This window comes from Pseudorca crassidens, chromosome 14 (genome assembly GCF_039906515.1).
Source record: "Pseudorca crassidens isolate mPseCra1 chromosome 14, mPseCra1.hap1, whole genome shotgun sequence".
Classification (NCBI taxonomy): domain Eukaryota; kingdom Metazoa; phylum Chordata; class Mammalia; order Artiodactyla; family Delphinidae; genus Pseudorca; species Pseudorca crassidens.
In genome coordinates this window covers 84381345-84400736 of record NC_090309.1, presented here as the reverse complement: position 1 = coordinate 84400736, position 19392 = coordinate 84381345, and the positions used below count along the sequence as shown (strand labels likewise).

The window sequence follows — 19392 nt, the reverse complement described above, 5'->3', positions numbered from 1 at the left end:
ACCCGGGTCGCATCCTTTCAATGTGCCTAGAGCTCACCTGAGGAGAGAGGGCCCTCGGGAGGTGTGCGGACACCCCTTCGCGCACCCACTTCTCAGGTCAGGAGGCTGAGGTGCAAAGAGGTTTGGTTACTAACACGCCCCAGGGCCCCAAGGCGCCGCTGCCTGACTTCCCAGCCCCTTCCTCCACCCGCGGCCGGTTAGAGACAGTCACAAACACCCTGAGCACACAGGTTTGGGCTTGCTTTCGGAGAAAGTAAGAGAGAAAAGAAAATTTGAAAAAACACTGATGTGTTCCACTCACTATGCACTTTTATATAAAGAACATACCCTGACAAATGCACGTCTGTACCAGGTGGTAAAAACCACCTTCACTAACTCCAGTATTTTGCTAATGTTGAAAATGCCTGTGTTGAAATAGACGCGTGTGAGGACCTGGCCCATGTCTAGCGCTGGGACGTGGGAGAGGCAGGGAGATGGTCATCTGCTGGGCAGGTGGCACCCATGGTGGCTGTGGGGTCTTGGGGGTTGGCTTGGGGCTCTCTGGGGTACCTCGAACTGACAACTCAGCTGGGAGTGTGGTCGAACCAACTGGAAAAGGCAGGGGATTCATCTGGTGCCGCAGAACATCTCCGACTCTGTGGCCACCCCCTGGGAGGGCAGGGCTTCCCACGCGCGGGGCTCTGGGGCAGTGTCTGAGTTGGAGCTTGGGCGCAGGAGCGCACCTCTACAGCATCCTGAGGGTGGGGCTACCCGTGGTCCTGGCTGATGCTTGGCCTAGCCCTCTGCTCCCGTGGGGAGCGTCTGCTCTCCCAGAGGGGGAGGGCGCCCTGGGTCTGTCCTTCCATTTCTCTCATCGCTTCCTCGGTTTCAGTGGGGATGCTTGGCCTGCCTGCGTCTCAGGAGAGACAGGGAGTCCACTATCCGGTGCAATGTGTTTATGTTCTTCCAGCGGACTTAACGTCCTTTGTGACCCACTTCGAATGGGACATGGCCAAGTACCCTGCGAAGCAGCCGCTGGTGAGCATAGTAGACACTCTGGCAAAGGTAAGAGAAGGGCCTTCTCTTGGGGGACGTCACACTGCTGTGACCGGCGTCACCGACCATCTGGGGTGAAGCTGCACGGCGTTTGCACCCTAGCGAAGCGAGGAGGGACTTTCCGGAGGCGGGAGGCTGGGTGGGTCCTCGCCCTGCCCAGTGGCCCTGGGTGGGGTCCCTTCCCGTCTGGCTCCCGCCAGCCCTGACTGGGCCCTGAGCTGTGGCCTTCCGTGCGCTGGGCGAGGTCAGACACCTTTGGGTTTCAGGGCAGCCCTGGAAACGGCTTGGTGACCACCTGTCCTCCCTACACCTCTTCCAGATCTGCCACCGGGCAGGGTGGCTTCGTCTTACAGGACACTGCCCTCGACGGGTGCTCTGAGCCCCTGGTGTTCTGACCCCAGACCCCGGCGCCTGTTCACTGCGCTCCCCTTTGAAAGGTGCTGTTGGAGAAGTCAGTCCCACCCTGACTCTCCCGACCCCGACGGCCATTGTTCACTTAACAAAAACGATCTGCTTCCGTGGAGAGTTTGGCTTAAGAGCCCTAACTCCCGGGAGGCATCTCCCGGGGTCCCACCCCTAGTGACAGTGGGGAGGCCGGTGGGTGCTGCCCTCATGATTTCACTGTCTCGGTGAGCGGGGGGCCTCCAGCTTCTGCTGCGTTAATAAGAGCACCAAGGCGGAGCCCTCTGGGGACATCGCGGGTGTCTTGCAGCGTGTTGACTCCTGTTGGTCTCCCTGAGGGTGGGCGCTGATGAAGCTTCTGAGGTTTAGCCTGATGGTTTATGGCCACTGTCCCTCCCCTCCCTCTAAGATGCACAGAGCACCTAATATGTCACGTCTCCTGTGGCTGGGTGGCTGGGGAGCATCTCAGCCAGACCAGGAACAAAGCCTTCCTGTTGTCTCAGCGCGACAGAAGCGCCCAGGTGTGTCTGGGCGGCTCAGGTGAAGGCGATGGGCTGCTGGGACCCACCCCCTTGCAGTCCTGTGCATCTCCTGCTGGCAGGCTGGCGCCTGGCCTGTGTCTCTGGGAGCACAGGTGGGATCAGAAGGCTCTGGAATCTGGGTGTAGCTCATTGGGCCCCCTTTACATCAGAGGTCCCAGCCCCTCCTGGGGCGATTGGGCAATGATTCTGGAAGGCCCTTCGAGGAGGGGCTCCCAGAGCACCTGTGCCAGGTGTGGCATCCAGGAGGGTGTTGTGCACCTCCACCCCCAAGCTGGAAGCACACAGTAGTCTGTGGGACTGGCCGCTCCCCGCCCTGCTCTGGTGAGGCCAGACCGAGCTAGGCAGCATGGCCAGGGCTGTGCCAAACGTCCACTGGGGACAGCGCTCGCCGGCATGGCTGTCCTGGGGACGCAGGCAGTGAGGAGGGTTCCCAGAGTGCATTGGGGCATCAGCTGAGCGGGGGAGCAGAGCAGTTGTAGAGGACAGGACCTGGCTTCTCTCTAGTCCGGGGGACCCAAAGAGTGACTTTGGCAGGAAAGCAGGGTGGAGAGGAGGGCACTGGTTTGGACAGCGCTCCCTGTGTGCCTGGAGCCATGCTGGGCTTTTACTTCCCACGTCACCCCTATGGGGTAGGTGTCGCCTTCCTCTGCTTTCAGACGGGGAAGCTGGCTGAGAGGTGGCGTGGCATCCCCCAGGACCTGCAGGTGTCGAAGTGTTGCCCTGGGATGGGGATGCAGGTCTCGGTTGGGCCGTATGCCTGGCATCACTTCCCAAGGAAGCCCTGGGCTGGCTCCACTGCCAGGAATCAGCTTTCTGAGGCCGGCCAGACAGAGGCTCCGGGCATCGTCTCCCTCACCCCGTCCCGCCCCAGGAGCACTCGAGCGCTGCCCTCAGCACTGGCTCAGGCCTCTTCCCCGCATCGCGAGATCTAAATCTGTTAACTGGAGACGTCCTAGTCAGAGGAACTCCCTTCTCTGAAAGCGCCCAGTGTCTTCTAGGTGTCCGAACGGGTCTCCCCACCTGGGAGGCGCCCTGTGCTGACACTCTCAGGGCTGGGCCCCCGACCCTCCCAGCAGCTGGGAACTGAGCCCACCTGCCTCCCCTAATGAAGGGGAGCGAGGATGGGGACCCAGCCCCTGGCTGTGTCCGTCTCCACGGGCTGGGTCACGGTGTAGTTCCAAAAAGGCTCCCAAATCTCACCGGCATAACGTAGCAAACAGTTTCTATGCCTACCGCACACATGTCCACGGTGCTCGACGGGGACCTGCTCCCTCCAAACCACTCGGGCAGCGGCCGCTGGCGTCTCCACCACCTGAAGCATCTCTGGGTGCTGTGCAGGGAGGTTCAGGGGGTCTCAAGGCTCTGCCTGGCGCACCTGCCCCTCGGTGGTGGGAAGTGCACGCCAGCCACATGCCAGAAGGGGCAGGACTGTGGGAGCGCTTGGCTCTGGACATGTTCTTGAAGCACCGCCTTGTGCCGGCCGCTCTGCCCAGAATCGCAGAGATCACCCAGACCCAGCCTGCCCTTGAGGGGCTCAGTCTGTTGAAGAAAGGGCTCACCTTTCTGGATGACCTGCTCTGAGGACTGTAGCAGCTCATGGTAATTCCATGGCACTGAGCTCAGAGAGGTTCAGGAGCTGACACCACGTCACACAGCCAGAGGTGGAACTGACATTCAAATTCGGGCCTGATGGGTGCCCAAGTCTTAGTTCCTCTCGTTGTTTTGCGGGTTTCTAAACACTGCAGTTTTTCTAAAACTCTAGTTTTTCCTTGGCTTGTGGTAAAATCATAAGAATAAAGACGACACAGGATTTTTTGTTTGATTTTTTTTCCTTTAAAAAAAGACAAATGTATAAATCTTACTTTAAAAATCAAGATCTGTGGCTCGTAGCCACGTCAATTTCCTGGTTACGCTATTGTACTCTTGTTATGTGAGATGTTAGCAATGGGTGAGACGGGTACATGGGACCTCTTTCCTGTGAATCGATAATCATTGCAATTTCCTGTGAATCGATAATCATTTCAAAGTAAAAAGGTTCTAAAAATTGTAAAAAAAATTATAAATCTTATTTTAAAAATCAAACAATCAAAATCGAAAGATGAAAGCCCCCCCCACATCACCCACACGTCCCCTCCCCTCCAACTGCCACTCCCTTTAATCTCCCTAAAGGTAAACAGTGTTTACAAGTTTAAAGCGGATCCTCTCATCTATATTAGAAGTCTATACATTTCAACTCAAAATGGCACATCCTATAGATTGCCTCCTTTTTCTGTGTCGTGATTCCCGAGACATTCCCGTAAGCAGTGGTGTGCTGCTCTGTTGTGTGTGTTGGTGCGATGTAATGTCCCCTCGCAGCCGAGGGCGGGCCACCAGGGAAGCGTCCCTGAATGTGTTTCCTCCGGGTGGGACCAGCCCTCAGGCACCGTGTCGCTGGCACAGTATTCCGTGGTGTGGGTGCCGTGCCTTGTCGGGCCCGTTCTGTGTTCGTGGACCCTGCTGTTAAAGCGGGAGCCAGAAAATCCCCACAGTTCCCACGTGCAAGAGGGGTTCGCCGCTGTCGCTGAGCCGCGGGCTTCAGCGACCTCGAGATACTGATTTGCGGTGATCGTCGTAACAGCTGCTGAGTTTTGAGCACTTCCGTTGAACTGGGCCTGGTGAGCATTTTTCTTTCACTGCTGTGGAAGAGTTATCACCCCGGCTGAGCAGGTGGGGCACCTGAGGCCAGGCATCTGGAGAGCTGAGCCTCATTTCCCTGCCCACCGCAGGAGGGGATCCTGGACGTGCTCCCGAAACTTCCAGAACAGGGGGATATCCCTAACGTCAGGCTGGTGACCTGCCTCCAAACTGAAAAGAGCCTTCCTACCTACACAGAACAGGAAGGGGCTGCCGTGGGGCACAGCTGAGCCTGGAGACCTGGGTGCTGGTCGGGGCTGGGCTACAGCGGGTCCCCCGAGAAGCCGGGATGGGGGTCAGCCCGAGCTGACCTCTAGCAGAGCCTGAGAGCACGTGGAGTTGGGGCCCTGGGGGCCCTGAGAGCACGAGATGGGCTTGAAATCGGGACAAGACTCAGCTTGCTGAGTGATCCTAGAAAAGCCATTAATCCCTTCCCTGCCTCCCGGGGTGAGCTCACTGTAGGGTCAAATGCTGAAAGGTCTGGGAGAGCAGAGGGGAGAAAAACGCAAGCCATCCCGGCAAACGGGTGGGGTACAGCGTTTTCCTTAAGTGCGCCAGGAGCAATTTGCGGCAATTGTGAAAAGTTCGGCCAACTCTTTAAACTCTTGCTTTTCCAAATAGCAACTGGCACAGATTGAGACGGACCTGAAGTCCCGCACGGCCGCCTACAACGCTCTGAAGACAAATCTGGAGAACCTGGAGAAGAAATCCACGTGAGTCTTCGGGGTCCCACGCTCCTTGCAGCCTCAGGGCCCGGCCAGGGCAGCGTCCAAGCCGGGCTCCTGCACGGGCCTTTCAGATCACTGGGTGAGCTGGGTATCTGTGTCTGAGAGAGACAGCCAGCCAGCCAGATGGACAGACAGACACGGAGACACTCCTGCCTCTTCAGGAGTTACGTGCTGGGCAGGGAGGGCCAACAGTAAGTGGTTGATTGAACATACACGGAGTGAAGGAGGGGAGGGTGAAGAGGGTCCGACAGTCTCCATCTCCCTCTGATGTTTCTCTTTTTCTTCTTCGGATCAATGTTTATTAAGTACCCACCATACTCAGGCCTTATGCTAGGCCCTAAAGATACAAAGCAGAATAAAATATCATTTCTGCACTTGGAGAGCTCACAGTTATTCACTCAACAAATATTTATGGAAAGTCTGCTTTGCGCAAGGGGTGCAGGTGTAAGATAAGGTCTTACAGATAAGACGGGACAGATAAGTTCTGATAGCGTAAGGAGTCCAGGACAGACGGGCACTGCAGGGTGCCTTTGGAGAGGGACCCTAAGGGCCTTATCCGTGATGGCTGGTGGGCATGGGGAAGAGGGCGTGTGGATTCCAGGCGGGGCAGTCTGGAGAGCCCTGTGGGACAGCTTTTTACCTAAAGCTTCTGCCTTGACTAAGGGCTCGAGAACTCTTTCCTCGGGAAGCAACGTGCGCTTGGGTATTTAACCTCATGGCCTACGTGCTGATGCTACAGACCGTCCCAGTAGTTGTGTTCTGGCCCATTGGCTGATACAATAGCCTTGGTCCCTGTGCTAAAAATACCATGACCTTGATGAGACAGGTTCCACTGGACACACGTACAAAGCTATTTCAGGTGAATGTCCCCTGGCTGCTGGACCTGTAAGGTGTGTAAAGTGAAACGGAGCCCTCTTCTGGGCCTGTCTCTGCCCGGAGTGGCCCAGGTGGTGGCGTGAGCCGACCGCTGTGTTCCATTGGGGTAACATAAGCTGCCTGGCGCCAGCGATCCCCTCCCAACAGCCGGTGGCTTGCGCCGGGGCAGCGCAGCTGACCGAGGTGTTGGATTCAGCTCGGGTGACTGGTGATAGGACCTGGGGTCTCGCCAGGCACAGCAGTTCTGGGCGCCCAGACACACAGCCGGGGGACACTTAGCCCAGGGCCCCCACCCCTCCCCAGGAAGCGTCCTGACCCTTCCTGTCCCCTAGTGCCCCTGCTGTCCCAACACCTGCGTGTCGTGGGAGGGCTGGGGGTCTGGGCATCCCACAGGCCCAGGGATGCCTCTGTGTGCTTTTCTGCTGATCACAACCCCTTTGTCCCGCGTGGATTCAGGGGAAACCTCTTCACTCGGACACTGAGCGATATTGTGAGCAAAGAAGACTTTGTGTTGGATTCTGAGTATCTGATCACACTTCTGGTCATTGTTCCCAAGTAAGTGGACCAGGAAGGGGAGTGGTTTGGGGTCTCCATCTGGGTTGGTGATCACAGAAGGACACTCGTCCTGCCCAACAGAGATGAAGCGGGAGTCCCCCATGGTTAGATCCTGGAGCCCTAAATGGCAGCTGTGGGGTGGTCAGGGGAGCAGGTGACAGTGCTTGTGGCGGTAATAGTGACAGAAGCGGTCATTTCTCGGGCATCTGCTGTGTGCCCGATGCCACACGCAGGAGCTCGTTTCCCTCACAACACGCCTGGGGTCAAGCGGGGGCTGTTACTGTTCCCTTGTCCTGCGGCCGGAGAGGTCAGCTGGTTTGCCCACGCTCACACAGGGCCAGGATCAGAGCCCCCAGCAGGAATCTCCTGAGTCCTTCTCACGGCCGCTCCATGGTGCCTGGGGCCTCATGGGGAGGCTAAGCCCCAGATGGGGCTGGGGACAGGGGTCCCAAAGCCCACGGCAGTGCCTCAGGGGATGTTTGGGGCTCTGTCTGGCCCCTAGCCTTGCTCCTCTCAGGCCCTCAGGGAAAGGGGCATGCAGCTTCCTGGACTCTTAGGACACTCCACAGTCTTTTCTGCAAAAAATCACTGAACGATTCTGTACTCTCACAGACCAAGCTATGTACAATGGCAAAAAACCTACGAATCCCTCTCGGACATGGTGGTCCCACGGTCGACGAAGTAAGTGAGACCTCAGCTTGGCCCCAGGGCCTGGGGTGTGGCGGGGGCATGTGTGGATGCTCTGGGGCACCTAGCCACCAAACATGCCCCAAGAGCACAAGTGCCTTCAGCCCTCCACACTTGTGCCTTCACAGCCACACACTCAGCCACATGCCAGACTCCCTCCATCTTTCAGCATCCCACTTCCTTGCCCCCTCCTCCGGGAAGCCCTCCCTGACTACCTTCCGGCCCTCGGGGCATGCAGGGCCTGCGCTGTGCTCCGCTCTGCATTCTCAGCTTGGCCTGGATTCTTCCCCACCTGAGGGTCAATCAAGAGCCTGGCTGTGATGGCCACAGAGCCCGAGCAGGGGAGAAAAAGAGTCTCGACGTGTGGCCTGCTGGGGTCAGAGCAGGAGCGGCCAGTGAGGGCTGGAAAAGTGACAGCAGAGGGGATAGAGGAACATATTTGAACCATGAATACCACACAGCTGGGAAAATCAACAGGTTAGCGTTACGGGCATGAGCAGGGATAAATCTCACTCTGTGGTGTTAAGCGGAAAGCAAGTTGCAGAAGGGGACACACAGCACGAAGCCATTTATTTAAAATCTAAAAATGGACAAAACTAAACTGTATGTGACTTGGGTAATGCAGGTGCATGGAATTGTGGGTGTTTGAGGATGAGAAACGCCAAACTCAGCACGGCGGTGACCTAGGGGTGGGATTAGAATGAGGTTGGGGAGGGCATGTGGGGCTTCTGTTGTATGAAATTGTTTTATGTCTTAAGCTGGGCGGGGAATACGTGGGTGTGTATTCTCTGTGCCTTTTCCCATGCCTGAAATAGCTTGCACTTTAAATGGTTTCTCAACGAGTCTTGGGCAGCCCTGCCCACTCCCATCCCAGCCCAGAGGCCTCTGGCCTGCGGCGCCTGCTGGCTCTCCCAGGGTCACAAACTCACTGGAGAGAGCAGTCAGGAGCTAAACTGAAGGGTGCAGGGCCAGGACAGTCACAGCCTGAGGTCACCAGGGGAGGCTGGAGGAGGAGGGCGTACAGGCCGGCAGAGGAGCTGGCCCTCGACGCTGGCCTGCTTGGCAGGAGCGTTCACTGCTCTCCAATGCTGGCTCTCCATGGCCAAGTGCTGGGAACTCCTGCCAGGAGAGGCTGCTTCAGGAGGTGGCTTGACTTCTCAGACCAGAACCCCCAGGCCCTCCATTGTCGGGGGGCACCTGAGAGTCTGCTGAGCTTACTCTGGAAAGGTTTCTGGAACCTGGGTCAGCCCCTATGGGTGTGGGCTCGGAGAAGCAGCAAAGGTGACCCGAGACCCTGCTTGGGCCCAAGGGCGCCCATGGTCAGGTCATCTGGCCAGCGGGACTCAGAGACGCTCAGACCACGGGCCCCAGTGACCCCCACATTGAGGACAGTGACCACAGTGGTCCTGCATCAAGGTGTGCCAGGGAGACCGTGTCTGATTAGAACATTGTGCCGTTGGACGTGAAATGCCCACGTGGGATGGTTTCCACCATCTGGAACCTTTTCCTCTGCTTCGTTGCAACCACAGCGCGTGAGAGCTGGCGCGCCCCGCTCGGCGCAGCAGGTGACTGAGACCTGCGTACAGCTTGCTCTCGGCCAGTTCATGACCTGGAGCACACCCCAGATCCGAGCAGGTCTCGGCGTTTGGGTCACCCCTGGAGCCCTAGCCTGGAGGGTGAGAGAAGGAGAGGAGACGCCGGGAAGGCGCCGGCAGCTGACACCGCGCAGCCAGGAGTTAGGCGCTAGGAAGGGACGCCCTCGCTTTCTCCACCCTCGCTGCCGCCAGGGCCACCAGGCTCCCCCTGCAGCGACCCACCCCGCCGGGGAGAGGACAGGCTCCTTCCGGCCCAGCTCCGGGGCCTGATGGTGAGTCCAGTGAACAAATGCTTCTCTCCCACAGGTTGATAGCTGAGGACAACGAGTGTGGCCTCTTCACCGTGACTCTGTTTCGAAAAGTGATTGACGATTTCAAAACCAAAGCCAAAGAGAATAAGTAAGGGCTGGCCTCGGTGGGTTTCTCCGGGTTTGGTTGGTCTCCACTGGAGGGGGGGGGTCTCTGCTCTGACTGGAAGCTTCTTAGCGGAAGCCTCTCCTTTGCTTGTTTTAAGGTTCACTGTCCGTGAATTTTACTATGATGAAAAAGAAATTAAAAGGGAAAGGGAAGAGATGACCAGACTGCTGTCGGATAGGAAGCAACAATACGTGAGTCTATGATACAGGCCCCGAGGATTTTCTTGAAGGCGTTGGCTGGTGCCCGCGCACCCAAGGCCTGGAGCAGAAGGGCCCCGCCTAAGTCCCAACACCCACGCCAACATCCCTACTTGCCCGGTGCACACTCCTGGGGCTGCCGGACAGGGTCTGGGGGAGGGTGACAAGTATTGGTAACCTAGAGGTGACACATGAGCCGTGAGCCCTGCTGTAGGAGATCTCACGGAGCCCGGCACTGCCCTCCGGGAAGGAACTCTTAGCTCCATTCTGCAGAGGAGGAAGTGAGGCTCTGAGAGGTGAACGGGCACTGGCCCTGGGAGAGGACCCCACCTGGCCGCCTGGGGTCGAGCGAGGCTATCAGGGCTCCGGGCAGGAGCGCCTGTGCTGAGAGTACCAGGGCCGCCACCTTGGAGAGTGCAGGTAGCTGTCACCCGAAGCCCTGGTCCGTGTGACGTCCAGGCGTACTGTGACATCCCCATCACCGGCACCTGTATTTACCTCCCCAAGGCTTTTAGCAAAGAGTGGGTGCTTATCCGAGAGAATTCCAGCCACAGCCACTCAGAACCTTCTCATGTGTGAGGGCAGCTGAGCTCAAGAGAGAGAGAAACAGATTTTCATTTTTGAAACGTGAATGGGGTAGCCTTGAGAAAGTCGCTCTGTAGAATGGGCACCTTCGGGACTCAGCATCCTTCAGCTCAGAGCGGGGCTGAGCCGGGGGGCATGTGTTCAGGTCCCCTGCCCTACAGTCCCCCCAGGGAGGGTTCTCAGAGCAACTTCCAGTTCAGCCTCTAGAGTAGAGAGGAAGGGAGGGGTGAGGAAAGTTGGTGTGTAAACACGAAGCTGTGAGTGTGTGTTTGGGTGAAGAGCCAGTGCCTCCCGTGGGGCTGTGCCTGTGCCCCGGGCCTCCTCCTGCCTCGGGCTGGGGGATTCTGTGCATCCCGCCTGACCTCTCTGGGTCCATGGCCTTTGCACAGGGACTGCAGACACCTGGTCCCATCAGGAGTGAGAACCAGCCACGGGGCCCCGGAAATGGGGTCCCCAGAGCCCCACTGGATGGACCCATCCCCCTCTGAGGAGGAAATGGGAGCTGATCGTATAAAACCCTTCTGTCCCCGAGGAGAAAGGCACGCGCGCGCACACGCACGCATACGTGTGTGGACACGTGTGTGCGCGCCGAGGGAACACACACTTCTTAGAGCCGTAGTCTGTCGGGCTTGGGCCAAGGCTCCCGGGCCCTTCCTGAGACTAAGGACTGAGCTGGAGCCCTAAGCCCCTGGCCTCGGACCCGACTCACCAGGCAGGAAAGATGCTCACCAGCAAGAGCCGAGATCCAAAGGGTTTCCTCCTCCACCTGAGCTCGCCCGGAACCCTAATATCCCAGGAGGTTCCAGCCTTCTCTTTAGCTGAGCCCTTTCCCCGCTTGCTTTAGTCCTGGCCCGAGCCCCCCGCGGTGTCTCTGGAGGGCGCTAGGCGGTGGCACCTTTCACAGGTGACCAGGGCGAGTCTTTGGCACCCGCCTCCGCGCTGGCACAGACCCCCGGGTGATACACCCGAGCCCAGCGCCTGCGCCCCTGTCTCAGGTTGCTCACTGGCGTTTTTTCGTGTGGTGTAGACTTCCGCTCCCTGCTCCCCCACCCCGGGAGCCCTGCCCGGTCTCCGTGGAGGGGAAGCGGAGCTCCGAAGGACAAACTAACTTGGAAACTCGAAGTTGCCTGCGAGGCTCTTGCCGGGCGCCAGCGAGCAGGGGTCAGCGGGGGTCAGCCCGACCCCGGCTTCTTAAGAATCTCTCTCCCCCTTTAGGCTTTTTGGAGGTGCATAGGACCAGCATCCTGCGTCCGTCCTTTTGTTACCTAGGTCCTGGGTGTCAGTTCCCTTTGAGAGCACAGGATGGGATTTTCCCGCTCTTTGCACCTGTCTGCAGAGAAGGTTGATAAAGGGTCGAATGTGTGCTAACAGCGCGCCTGACCAGTTTTCTGCATGTAACATGCTTAAGTGCATCCTGACGGCCAAGGAGGCTACTGTGAGCTGGACTTGGGAGAGACACCCTGACTCAGCCCAGACAGCCCGGAAGGCGGAGCTGGTTGCACAGACGGTCCAGGGAGGGGCAGCTCCTGGCCGAGGCCAGGCCGGGGGAGGGGCTGTGGGCTCTGCCCCTGGAATATGGAAGCCGGGGACTTGAACACCCCCGCCCTGGAGGGGGAGTGCCAATGGCACCGGCACACCTCCAGTCCAACCAGCACGCAAGTGCCGAGGGTGGGCCGGCATGCCTGAGCCCACCTTCAGGTGCTTTTCAGGCCGTGAGAATGATTTCTGTTTGTTTGTGATGCATGTTTGCTGAAAGATTAATAAATCATTTCTGTGCCTTTAGCAAACTTCCTGTGTTGCTCTTAAAAAGGGATCATCCACCTTCCCGGACCACCAGGTTAAGGTAACCCCGCTAGGGAACCCTGATAGGCCCGCTGCGGGGCAGAACGACAGAGAGAGAGAGAGTGAGGGCGAGGGTGAGGTAAGCATCTCCCCGGGAGCCCTGGGGTTCCCCGGCTCGCATGTCCTTGCCCGCGCAGGCATCTTTGGAGAAAGCAAATCCTTGCGTTTCCTGTTATCTACTATGGCTTTTGAGGTCTTAAATTCAGGGATTCCAGAATCATGCCTTCCTCCTAATCTGCAGGGTCTCTTGAGAGCTGCCCCTCCCGCTCCCCCTCCCCCTCCCCCAGCAATGATTGGTGCTTGCTGGCCAGGGTGCCTTTGTCCTGGCTGGCGGTGGCTGGAGCTGGTGATGGGGCAGGTCCCGGCTGGGGGATGGTGGTCGGGCAGCTCAGCTCTCTTCCCCTGGGTGCCCGCCCCTGACCCACCCCTGACCTTTGTGGGCATCCGAGGAGGACCAGCCATGCCAGCATTAGCGACAGTGGCTGTGGCCACGTGCAGTGGGGCTGTGAGGAACCCCCTGGAAGTGGCGGCTGGTGGATGGTGCCGGGACTTGGAGTGGAGCCTTCGAGAAGGGGGGCTCCTCGGCGGCGCAGTGTCAGCCAGAAGCCTGCTGGCTGCCTTCTGAACGCCCCGAGGTCAGGGGCTGTCCGCCCCCCGCAGCCCGGTGGGTGATGGCCCCATGCGTGTGCTGGCTGGCAGGCCCACTGAGCTGCCCCAGCGCCAGGTGCCCTGGAGAACGTGGGCCTGGGCCTCACCCTGGCCTCGTCGGACCGCCTCGCTGCTCCTGCTGGCCCCTGGGCGTTTCTTCTCAGCTCGGGGCTTGCTCTGTCGAAACCCACGTCCTTTGTTGGCCGGGCGTTGGGTGGACTGGCCGGGAGGGGTCACCGCACTCCTGTCCCTGCAGGGCCCGCTGCTGCGATGGCTCAAGGTGAACTTCAGCGAAGCCTTTATTGCCTGGATCCACATCAAGGCCCTGAGAGTGTTTGTGGAGTCTGTGCTCAGGTGCGTGGACGAGACGCCCGCCCTGGGCTGTCCTGCGGTGGGCGGGCGGGCGTAGCCAGCTCCGGGGCCACCTGGGCTCTGCCACCCCTCTTCTGGCCCCTCCAGCCTCCTCTGGGACGCGCCCTGGCTTTCCTACCCTCTTCCTCTGCAACTCCTGGCTCTTGGCAACAGGCTTAGGGTTTCCTCCGTCAAATAACCCTTCTCTCAGTCCTGAGGGCCCCTGCTGTCCGGTGCTCTGGCCCTTTCCTGCCGGTCATGGGGTTAGTGTCCTGCTGCGCCCACCCCCTCTGTGCAGCCCACCAGGGGCCAGGGGCTCCTGGAAGAAACACCAGCACCGACCGTCTCCATCCTTGAGCTTTGAGGCCTAACCCTCAAGGCCGCACAAAAAGTAAAACCCAAACCAAACCGAACCAACAACAGCTAAACTTACTTTACCTTTTTTTTTTTTTAAACAAATGCAAACTAGGTTCACTGTTTTGTAGAAACTATAGGTAATCCCAAAGAGTGAAAGCAGCAAGAGGAAACACTGCTAACATGCTGGTGTACCAGCATCCTTCAGAGTTTTGGGGTTTGTTTCTTTAAATTTGCAGACATGCATAACTTCTTTTAACTTTTTATTTTATATTGGACTATAGCCGATTAACAGTGTTGTGATGATAGTTTCAGGTGCACAGCACAGGGACTCAGCCATACATATGCATGTATCCATTCTCCCCCAAACTCCCCTCCCAGCCAGGCTGCCACATAGCATCGAGCAGAGTTCCCTGTGCTCTACAGTAGGTCCCTGTTGGTTATCCCTTTAAGATATAGCAGTGTGGACATGTCAATCCCAAACTCCCTAACTGTCTGTTCCTCCCACCCTTCACCCCTGGTAACCACAAATTCATCCTCTAAGTCTGTGAGTCTGTTTCTGTTTTGTAAATAGGTTCATTTGTATCATTTCTTTTTAGATTCCGCAGATACGCATTATTTTTACAAAATTTTTACAAAACTGGGATCAAACAGGAAATATCTGTTGAAGCCTGCTTTCTCCTGTGTTTGAACATATCCCGTGTCCTGAACTATGGGGGGGTCTCGGCAGCACTGCTCACGGCCGCTGCCCCCTTCTCCCAAAGCTTGGCCTGCTCTGGCCTGCAGGCTCCAGGGCCCCTCGGCCCCTCTGGGGTGGTGTTGCTGGGCCCCTTCCGCCAGGCTGACTGCCCTGCTCTCTCTTTCCTGCCCAGGCTTCCTAGGTCTCTGCTGCCGTGCACTTCCCGACCGGCTTCACTGGATTCCTGACTCATCTTCCCTCCCCGTCCCTTCCTCCTGATCTCCGTTTCTACCGGTGGCCTCAGGTCCTTCCTCAACCTTCAGGGCCCGCTTGGACACCTCCGCTGCCTCATCCTCACGTCCCCCCGCACCTCCCTGCACCTCACGCACCCCTGACAGCGCTCCATCCTGCCTTTGCTTTCTCTCCCGCCCAGCTGTTACTTGGGCCCCTGCGTTCAGTGCATCCTCCACGTGGCTGCCACTGTGGTTCTGTCCAAATACAGACCGGCTCTGATGGTGGTTCCTCATCCTCTGAACCATCTCAGACCCCTGTAATGGCAAGGATCGTGGCGCTGGGCTGAAGGGACACTCGAGATGACCTGGAGTGTTCCAGCCATCGACAGTGTAGACGGGCCCCAGTCTGTCCCTGCTCACCTTGAAAATCAGGGCTTCTTAGGCCCAGTGTGGCAAAGCCTGCCCATCCTTACAGGATGCCCGTTTTGCTCAAGTGAGAGGTCGAGAGGGAGGTCCCTAATATCTTGTTTAAGCTCAGTAAAACTGAGTATATGCAAGAATAATTCCTTCCAAAACTATCAATGTATGACATTTTCAAAACTGTACTTTTTATTTCTCCTGAATAGTTGTAATACATGAACACTGTAAAAAAAAAATTCAAGTTCAGAAATATGTACTGTGGAAAGTAAGTTCCTCGCAGCCCCACTGCCCATAGATCATCCCAGTTAATGGTTTCAAGAATCTTCTCATCCCCCAAATGTCATCACTTATACTTAACGTTCTGCAACTTGCTTTTTTCATCTGCTTTGCATTATAGTCTTATCAGTATGCATAGAGATACTCGCTCCTCCTTAATGGCTTTTTCATATTCCATCGTATGGAGAGAGCGTAAGCTAAGAAAATAGATGTTAAACCAACAAGTTGATTAGAGCAGATGGGTAAAGTTCGCCTGTTTCTTGACCCTCGGACCCCGCATAGGTCTTCTCCCCCGGTTCGCACTTGTTGCTGTGTCTTTCCTCAGAGCTGGTTCTGCCCTTTTTCCCTACCCTGAGAGCTGGAGGGGAGGGCTGGGGTGACTTGGCCTCACTGCCTGTCACCCAGCGCAGAGTCAGACAAAGAGGAGGTGCCCCACGTTTGTGGCCTGAATCAAATCAAAGAGAAGCGGACCAGTCCTCAGCTGAGGAAGTGCTGGTTCATTCTCAGGGTGAAGTGAATCGGGCTTAAATCACCCAAGGTGAGAATGGAAACGGGCCCTGGGTGAGTGGTGGGGCCATGGCGAGACTGGAGAAGCCGGCAGCTGGGTCATTAGTCTGGATCTTGGGAGAAGCTCTAGTGGGGAATGGATATTAGGGAGCACCAGTGATGATTGATGTGTGTGGATGGGTTCACCCACAGAGAGTCGCTTAGGGGAATGTACCAGCATTTAAGGAGTGGAAGCAAAGAAGCCTGTGTGATGTCAGAGGCCGGAGGAGGGAGAGATGGGTGAGTCAGGGATCAGAAGGGTAAGGCTTTAGCTGCCTCTGGGATGGGGCCGCTGGGAGGCCATTGGTGTGGGCAGCTCGAGTGTAGTGGCTGAATGCTTGGGTGACGTAGGACACTGGGTGCTCTCGGATGTGGGGTGAGAGCGGGAGGGAGTTGGGGGAATTTTTATTTTAAACAGGGCACGATGGTGCCATGTTTGTTTGTTTTATTTCTGGACATGTAGAATTTTTTTATTTTTTAACATCTTTATTGGAGTATAATTGCTTTACAATGGTGTGTTAGTTTCTGCTGTATAACAAACTGAATCAGTTATACATATACATATGTCCCATATCTCTTCCCTCTTGCATCTCCCTCCCTCCCACCCTCCCTACCCCACCCCTCTAGGTGGTCACAAAGCACCGAGCTGATCTCCCTGTGCTATGCGGCTGCTTCCCACTAGCTATCTGTTTTACATTTGGTAGTGTATATATGTCCATGCTACTCTCTCACTTCGTCCCAGCCTACCCTTCCACCACCCGGTGTCCTCAGATCCATTCTCTACATCTGTGTCTTTATTCCTGTCCTGCCCCGAGGTTCTTCATAACCACTTTTTTTTTTTTTTTAGATTCCATATATATGTGTTAGCATACGGTATTAGTTTTTCTCTTTCTGACTTACTTCACTCTGTAGGACAGACTCTAGGTCCATCCACCTCACTACAAATAACTCAAATTTCGTTTCTATGGCTGAGTAATACCCCATTGTATATATGTGCCACATCTTCCTTATCCGTTCATCTGTCGATGGACACTTGTTGCCTCCATGTCCTGGCTGTTGTAAATAGAGCTGCAGTCGTGCCATGTTAAAGGGGAGGGTGGCGGCTGCAGTATTCTCAGCACGGAGGGTGCAGGTGGAGGGCTCACCGCCAGGGGGCCCGGAGTAGAAGGAGGCTCCTCTACTGAGGCATCCAGGAGGGGGCAGCAGGGGGGCGGCCTGGAGGAGGCAGGAGCGGAGAGCTGACCTGCCGATCCTGGAAAGCAGGTTCTGAGCAGGATGGGGAGGTGTTCACTAAACTGACCTGGAGGGAGGGCTGGCAGGAACAGGTCTGGAAGGATCTGGAAGAATGTGCAAACCCTGAAACCAAGAGGGGAGTGGGCTGAGAAAGGGGTGCAGGGCGTGGAGGCCGGATGAGGGGCGAGGAGCATTCGTTCAGCCAGTGCTGATGGGGTGCCTGTTATCCGCCGTGCACTGGGGAGCCGTGAGTGAACAAGACGGATGCGGTCCGCTGCCTGCAAGGAGCTCACAGGCTGGTCAGGGGAGGAGAGCTCAAAAGACGGGGTCCTTGTTCAGGAGGGTAATCTTCCAGAGCAGCCTGCTGATGAGTCGGTGGGATGACCGGATTGGAGGGTGGTAGAGGCAGGCTCTGTGTCCCGGCAGCAGAGTGATGGTCTAGCAGCTGCACCTGGGAGCTGGAGTGCCATCTCCTGGCATACGTGTTGCCTGGGCTGTGAGACTGGTGACCGTCGCCCTTTGAGAAGGCTGCAGACTTCCCTGTAGTAAGCGGGTAGAGCTGCGCTGGTGAGGTCGAGGGTGTGGGGTGGGCATCCAGGGCACTGGGAGCTCGGGGAGGAAGTTCAGGAGGGAAGGCAGGGCGAGGGTTACTGCACGTCCGGGTAATAGGGGCTCTCCAGAAGCACTACAACCCGGTCCTCAGCGTCATCTGGGTGACCGGAGCTTTGGTGACAAGGAACAAAGGAATGAGGGCGGTCCGCTGGGCCACCCTCTCACCCACGATCTAGCGCAGGTGTCCCCGCCATCCCTGCCAGCGTCTGCCGGCCTCCGTGGCCCTCACCTCTCGGGTTTGGCGGGGCCCCGCTCAGCCAGTGTTCTAAGGCAACGGGACTAGGTGCGTCTTATGCTTGGTTACAGTGAAGCAATTAACAAATGGCCCTTTCACGTATTTACTTCACCTTTCTGCAGATCCACCAGGAGACCTCAGGACTTGAGTGGACACTTTGCACCGTTAGCAGCCAGAAATGAGGACGGGAGAGCCAGGGGCTAGTTTATGGGCATTGACTGAGAAATTAAAACTAAGTAATACTAACAGGTCAGGCAGTAAAAGGGCATCTTAAGGCCAGCTTTCACATGCTGGGCTCCGGCATGAAGCAGCACAGGTGATAAGTATCGAACATCCAAGCCTTTGCTCACTGGTAGTATAGACATGTATTTTAAAAACATTGAGAATCACAAAATGCATGTTTCCTGTTTATGTAGTACTCAGTGTAAATATTTTAAGTGTTTTGAGATACCACCACACGAAGAGCTGCCAGCAGGTGGTTTCAGAGGTACTCATGCACACAAAGTCCATTTAAAGTCCTTTCTGTCCACCCAAAACTCAGCAAAAGGAATTCACAATCTCGATAAACCAGATTTGCGTGTGTGTGCGTGTGCTTTTTTCAGTGGAGAAAAGTATGTCAGCTAAGCTGGGTTTTAGACGAAGGCTTTGGAGTCAGAATATTTAGTCAAACAGCCTCCATTCAGCTTGACCCCTCACCACCTGATGATTACACACACCCCAGAGACCCCGTGGCTCTATAGTCAAAAAACTGTCACCATCAGAAGTGGGTGAGCATATTCTAGAGATCTTTCCCCACACAAGGATCTGGCAGTTAGTCTCACTTCTGACCGCAGCCATTGCACTCGAGTTTTCTTTTCCTGAGCTATGCTGCCTCGTTTTTCATTCTTAACTACAGTGTCAGGTTCATTTTACCCGTATCTGCAGTAACTCCTCTGCACTTTGAACAGGTATGGATTGCCAGTGAACTTCCAGGCGGTTCTCCTCCAGCCGCATAAGAAGTCATCCACCAAACGTTTAAGAGAGGTTCTGAACTCCGTCTTCAGACATCTGGATGAAGTTGGAGCCGCAAGTATATTGGATGTAGGTATATTTTTATCCAGAAAGAGCTGCCTTTCTACAGTAAGGTCAGCCCCTCCACATGGGAGGTACTTTCCAAAAGTGGTACCTGCCAGACTGTTAGGAAAATCTACACTTCACAAATGTGAAAGTTTAACAAGAGGCTGTGTGTGTGTTTGGGGTAGGGGGCGGACGGTGGGGCAGAAAATACAGTCAATGCCTAGAGAGCTTTCCTCAAACAGCAAAGTAAAACAAGAAACGAATTCATGCACTGAGAATGTGACCATGTCTTTTGCAGGCATCCGTGGAGATCCCTGGATTGCAACTCAGCAACCAAGACTACTTTCCTTACGTCTATTTCCACATCGACCTTGGTCTTCTTGACTAGAAAGATGAGCCGGCACCGCTAAACTTGCATATTTGTGCAAATTACCACAGACACTTCTTTCCTTTAGCCAGAGAAGAGTTTAAGTATCCTACAGAATTTAAATTTTTAGAGAAATATTGCTCACAAAAATTAGTTCCAGTTGTATTTATTTTTTTTAAGTTACAATAAAGAAATGTTCTCAATCCTTTGAATTGTCTCTTCATTTACATTCTAACAGATTCAAAGCT

The 19392-nt window shown here is 56.0% G+C and overlaps 1 protein-coding gene across 4 annotated transcripts in view; it reads left to right on the top strand.

The window, feature by feature from the left end:
- The window catches only part of ATP6V1C2 (ATPase H+ transporting V1 subunit C2), a 54758-nt gene extending 35409 nt beyond the window's left edge, over window positions 1-19349 (top strand). For 3 of the 4 annotated variants that reach the window (XM_067703690.1, XM_067703693.1, XM_067703694.1), the window contains 10 exons: window positions 950-1044; window positions 5274-5365; window positions 6713-6811; window positions 7424-7492; window positions 9400-9492; window positions 9608-9701; window positions 12076-12213; window positions 13039-13136; window positions 18669-18801; window positions 19076-19349. In XM_067703690.1, the coding sequence (XP_067559791.1) occupies window positions 950-1044; window positions 5274-5365; window positions 6713-6811; window positions 7424-7492; window positions 9400-9492; window positions 9608-9701; window positions 12076-12213; window positions 13039-13136; window positions 18669-18801; window positions 19076-19165 (1001 nt within the window). In that variant the 3' untranslated portion in view covers window positions 19166-19349. The remainder of the gene's footprint in view (window positions 1-949; window positions 1045-5273; window positions 5366-6712; window positions 6812-7423; window positions 7493-9399; window positions 9493-9607; window positions 9702-12075; window positions 12214-13038; window positions 13137-18668; window positions 18802-19075) is intronic. The other variant, XM_067703691.1, reaches the window with a different exon arrangement.
- Window positions 19350-19392: the final 43 nt, after the last annotated feature.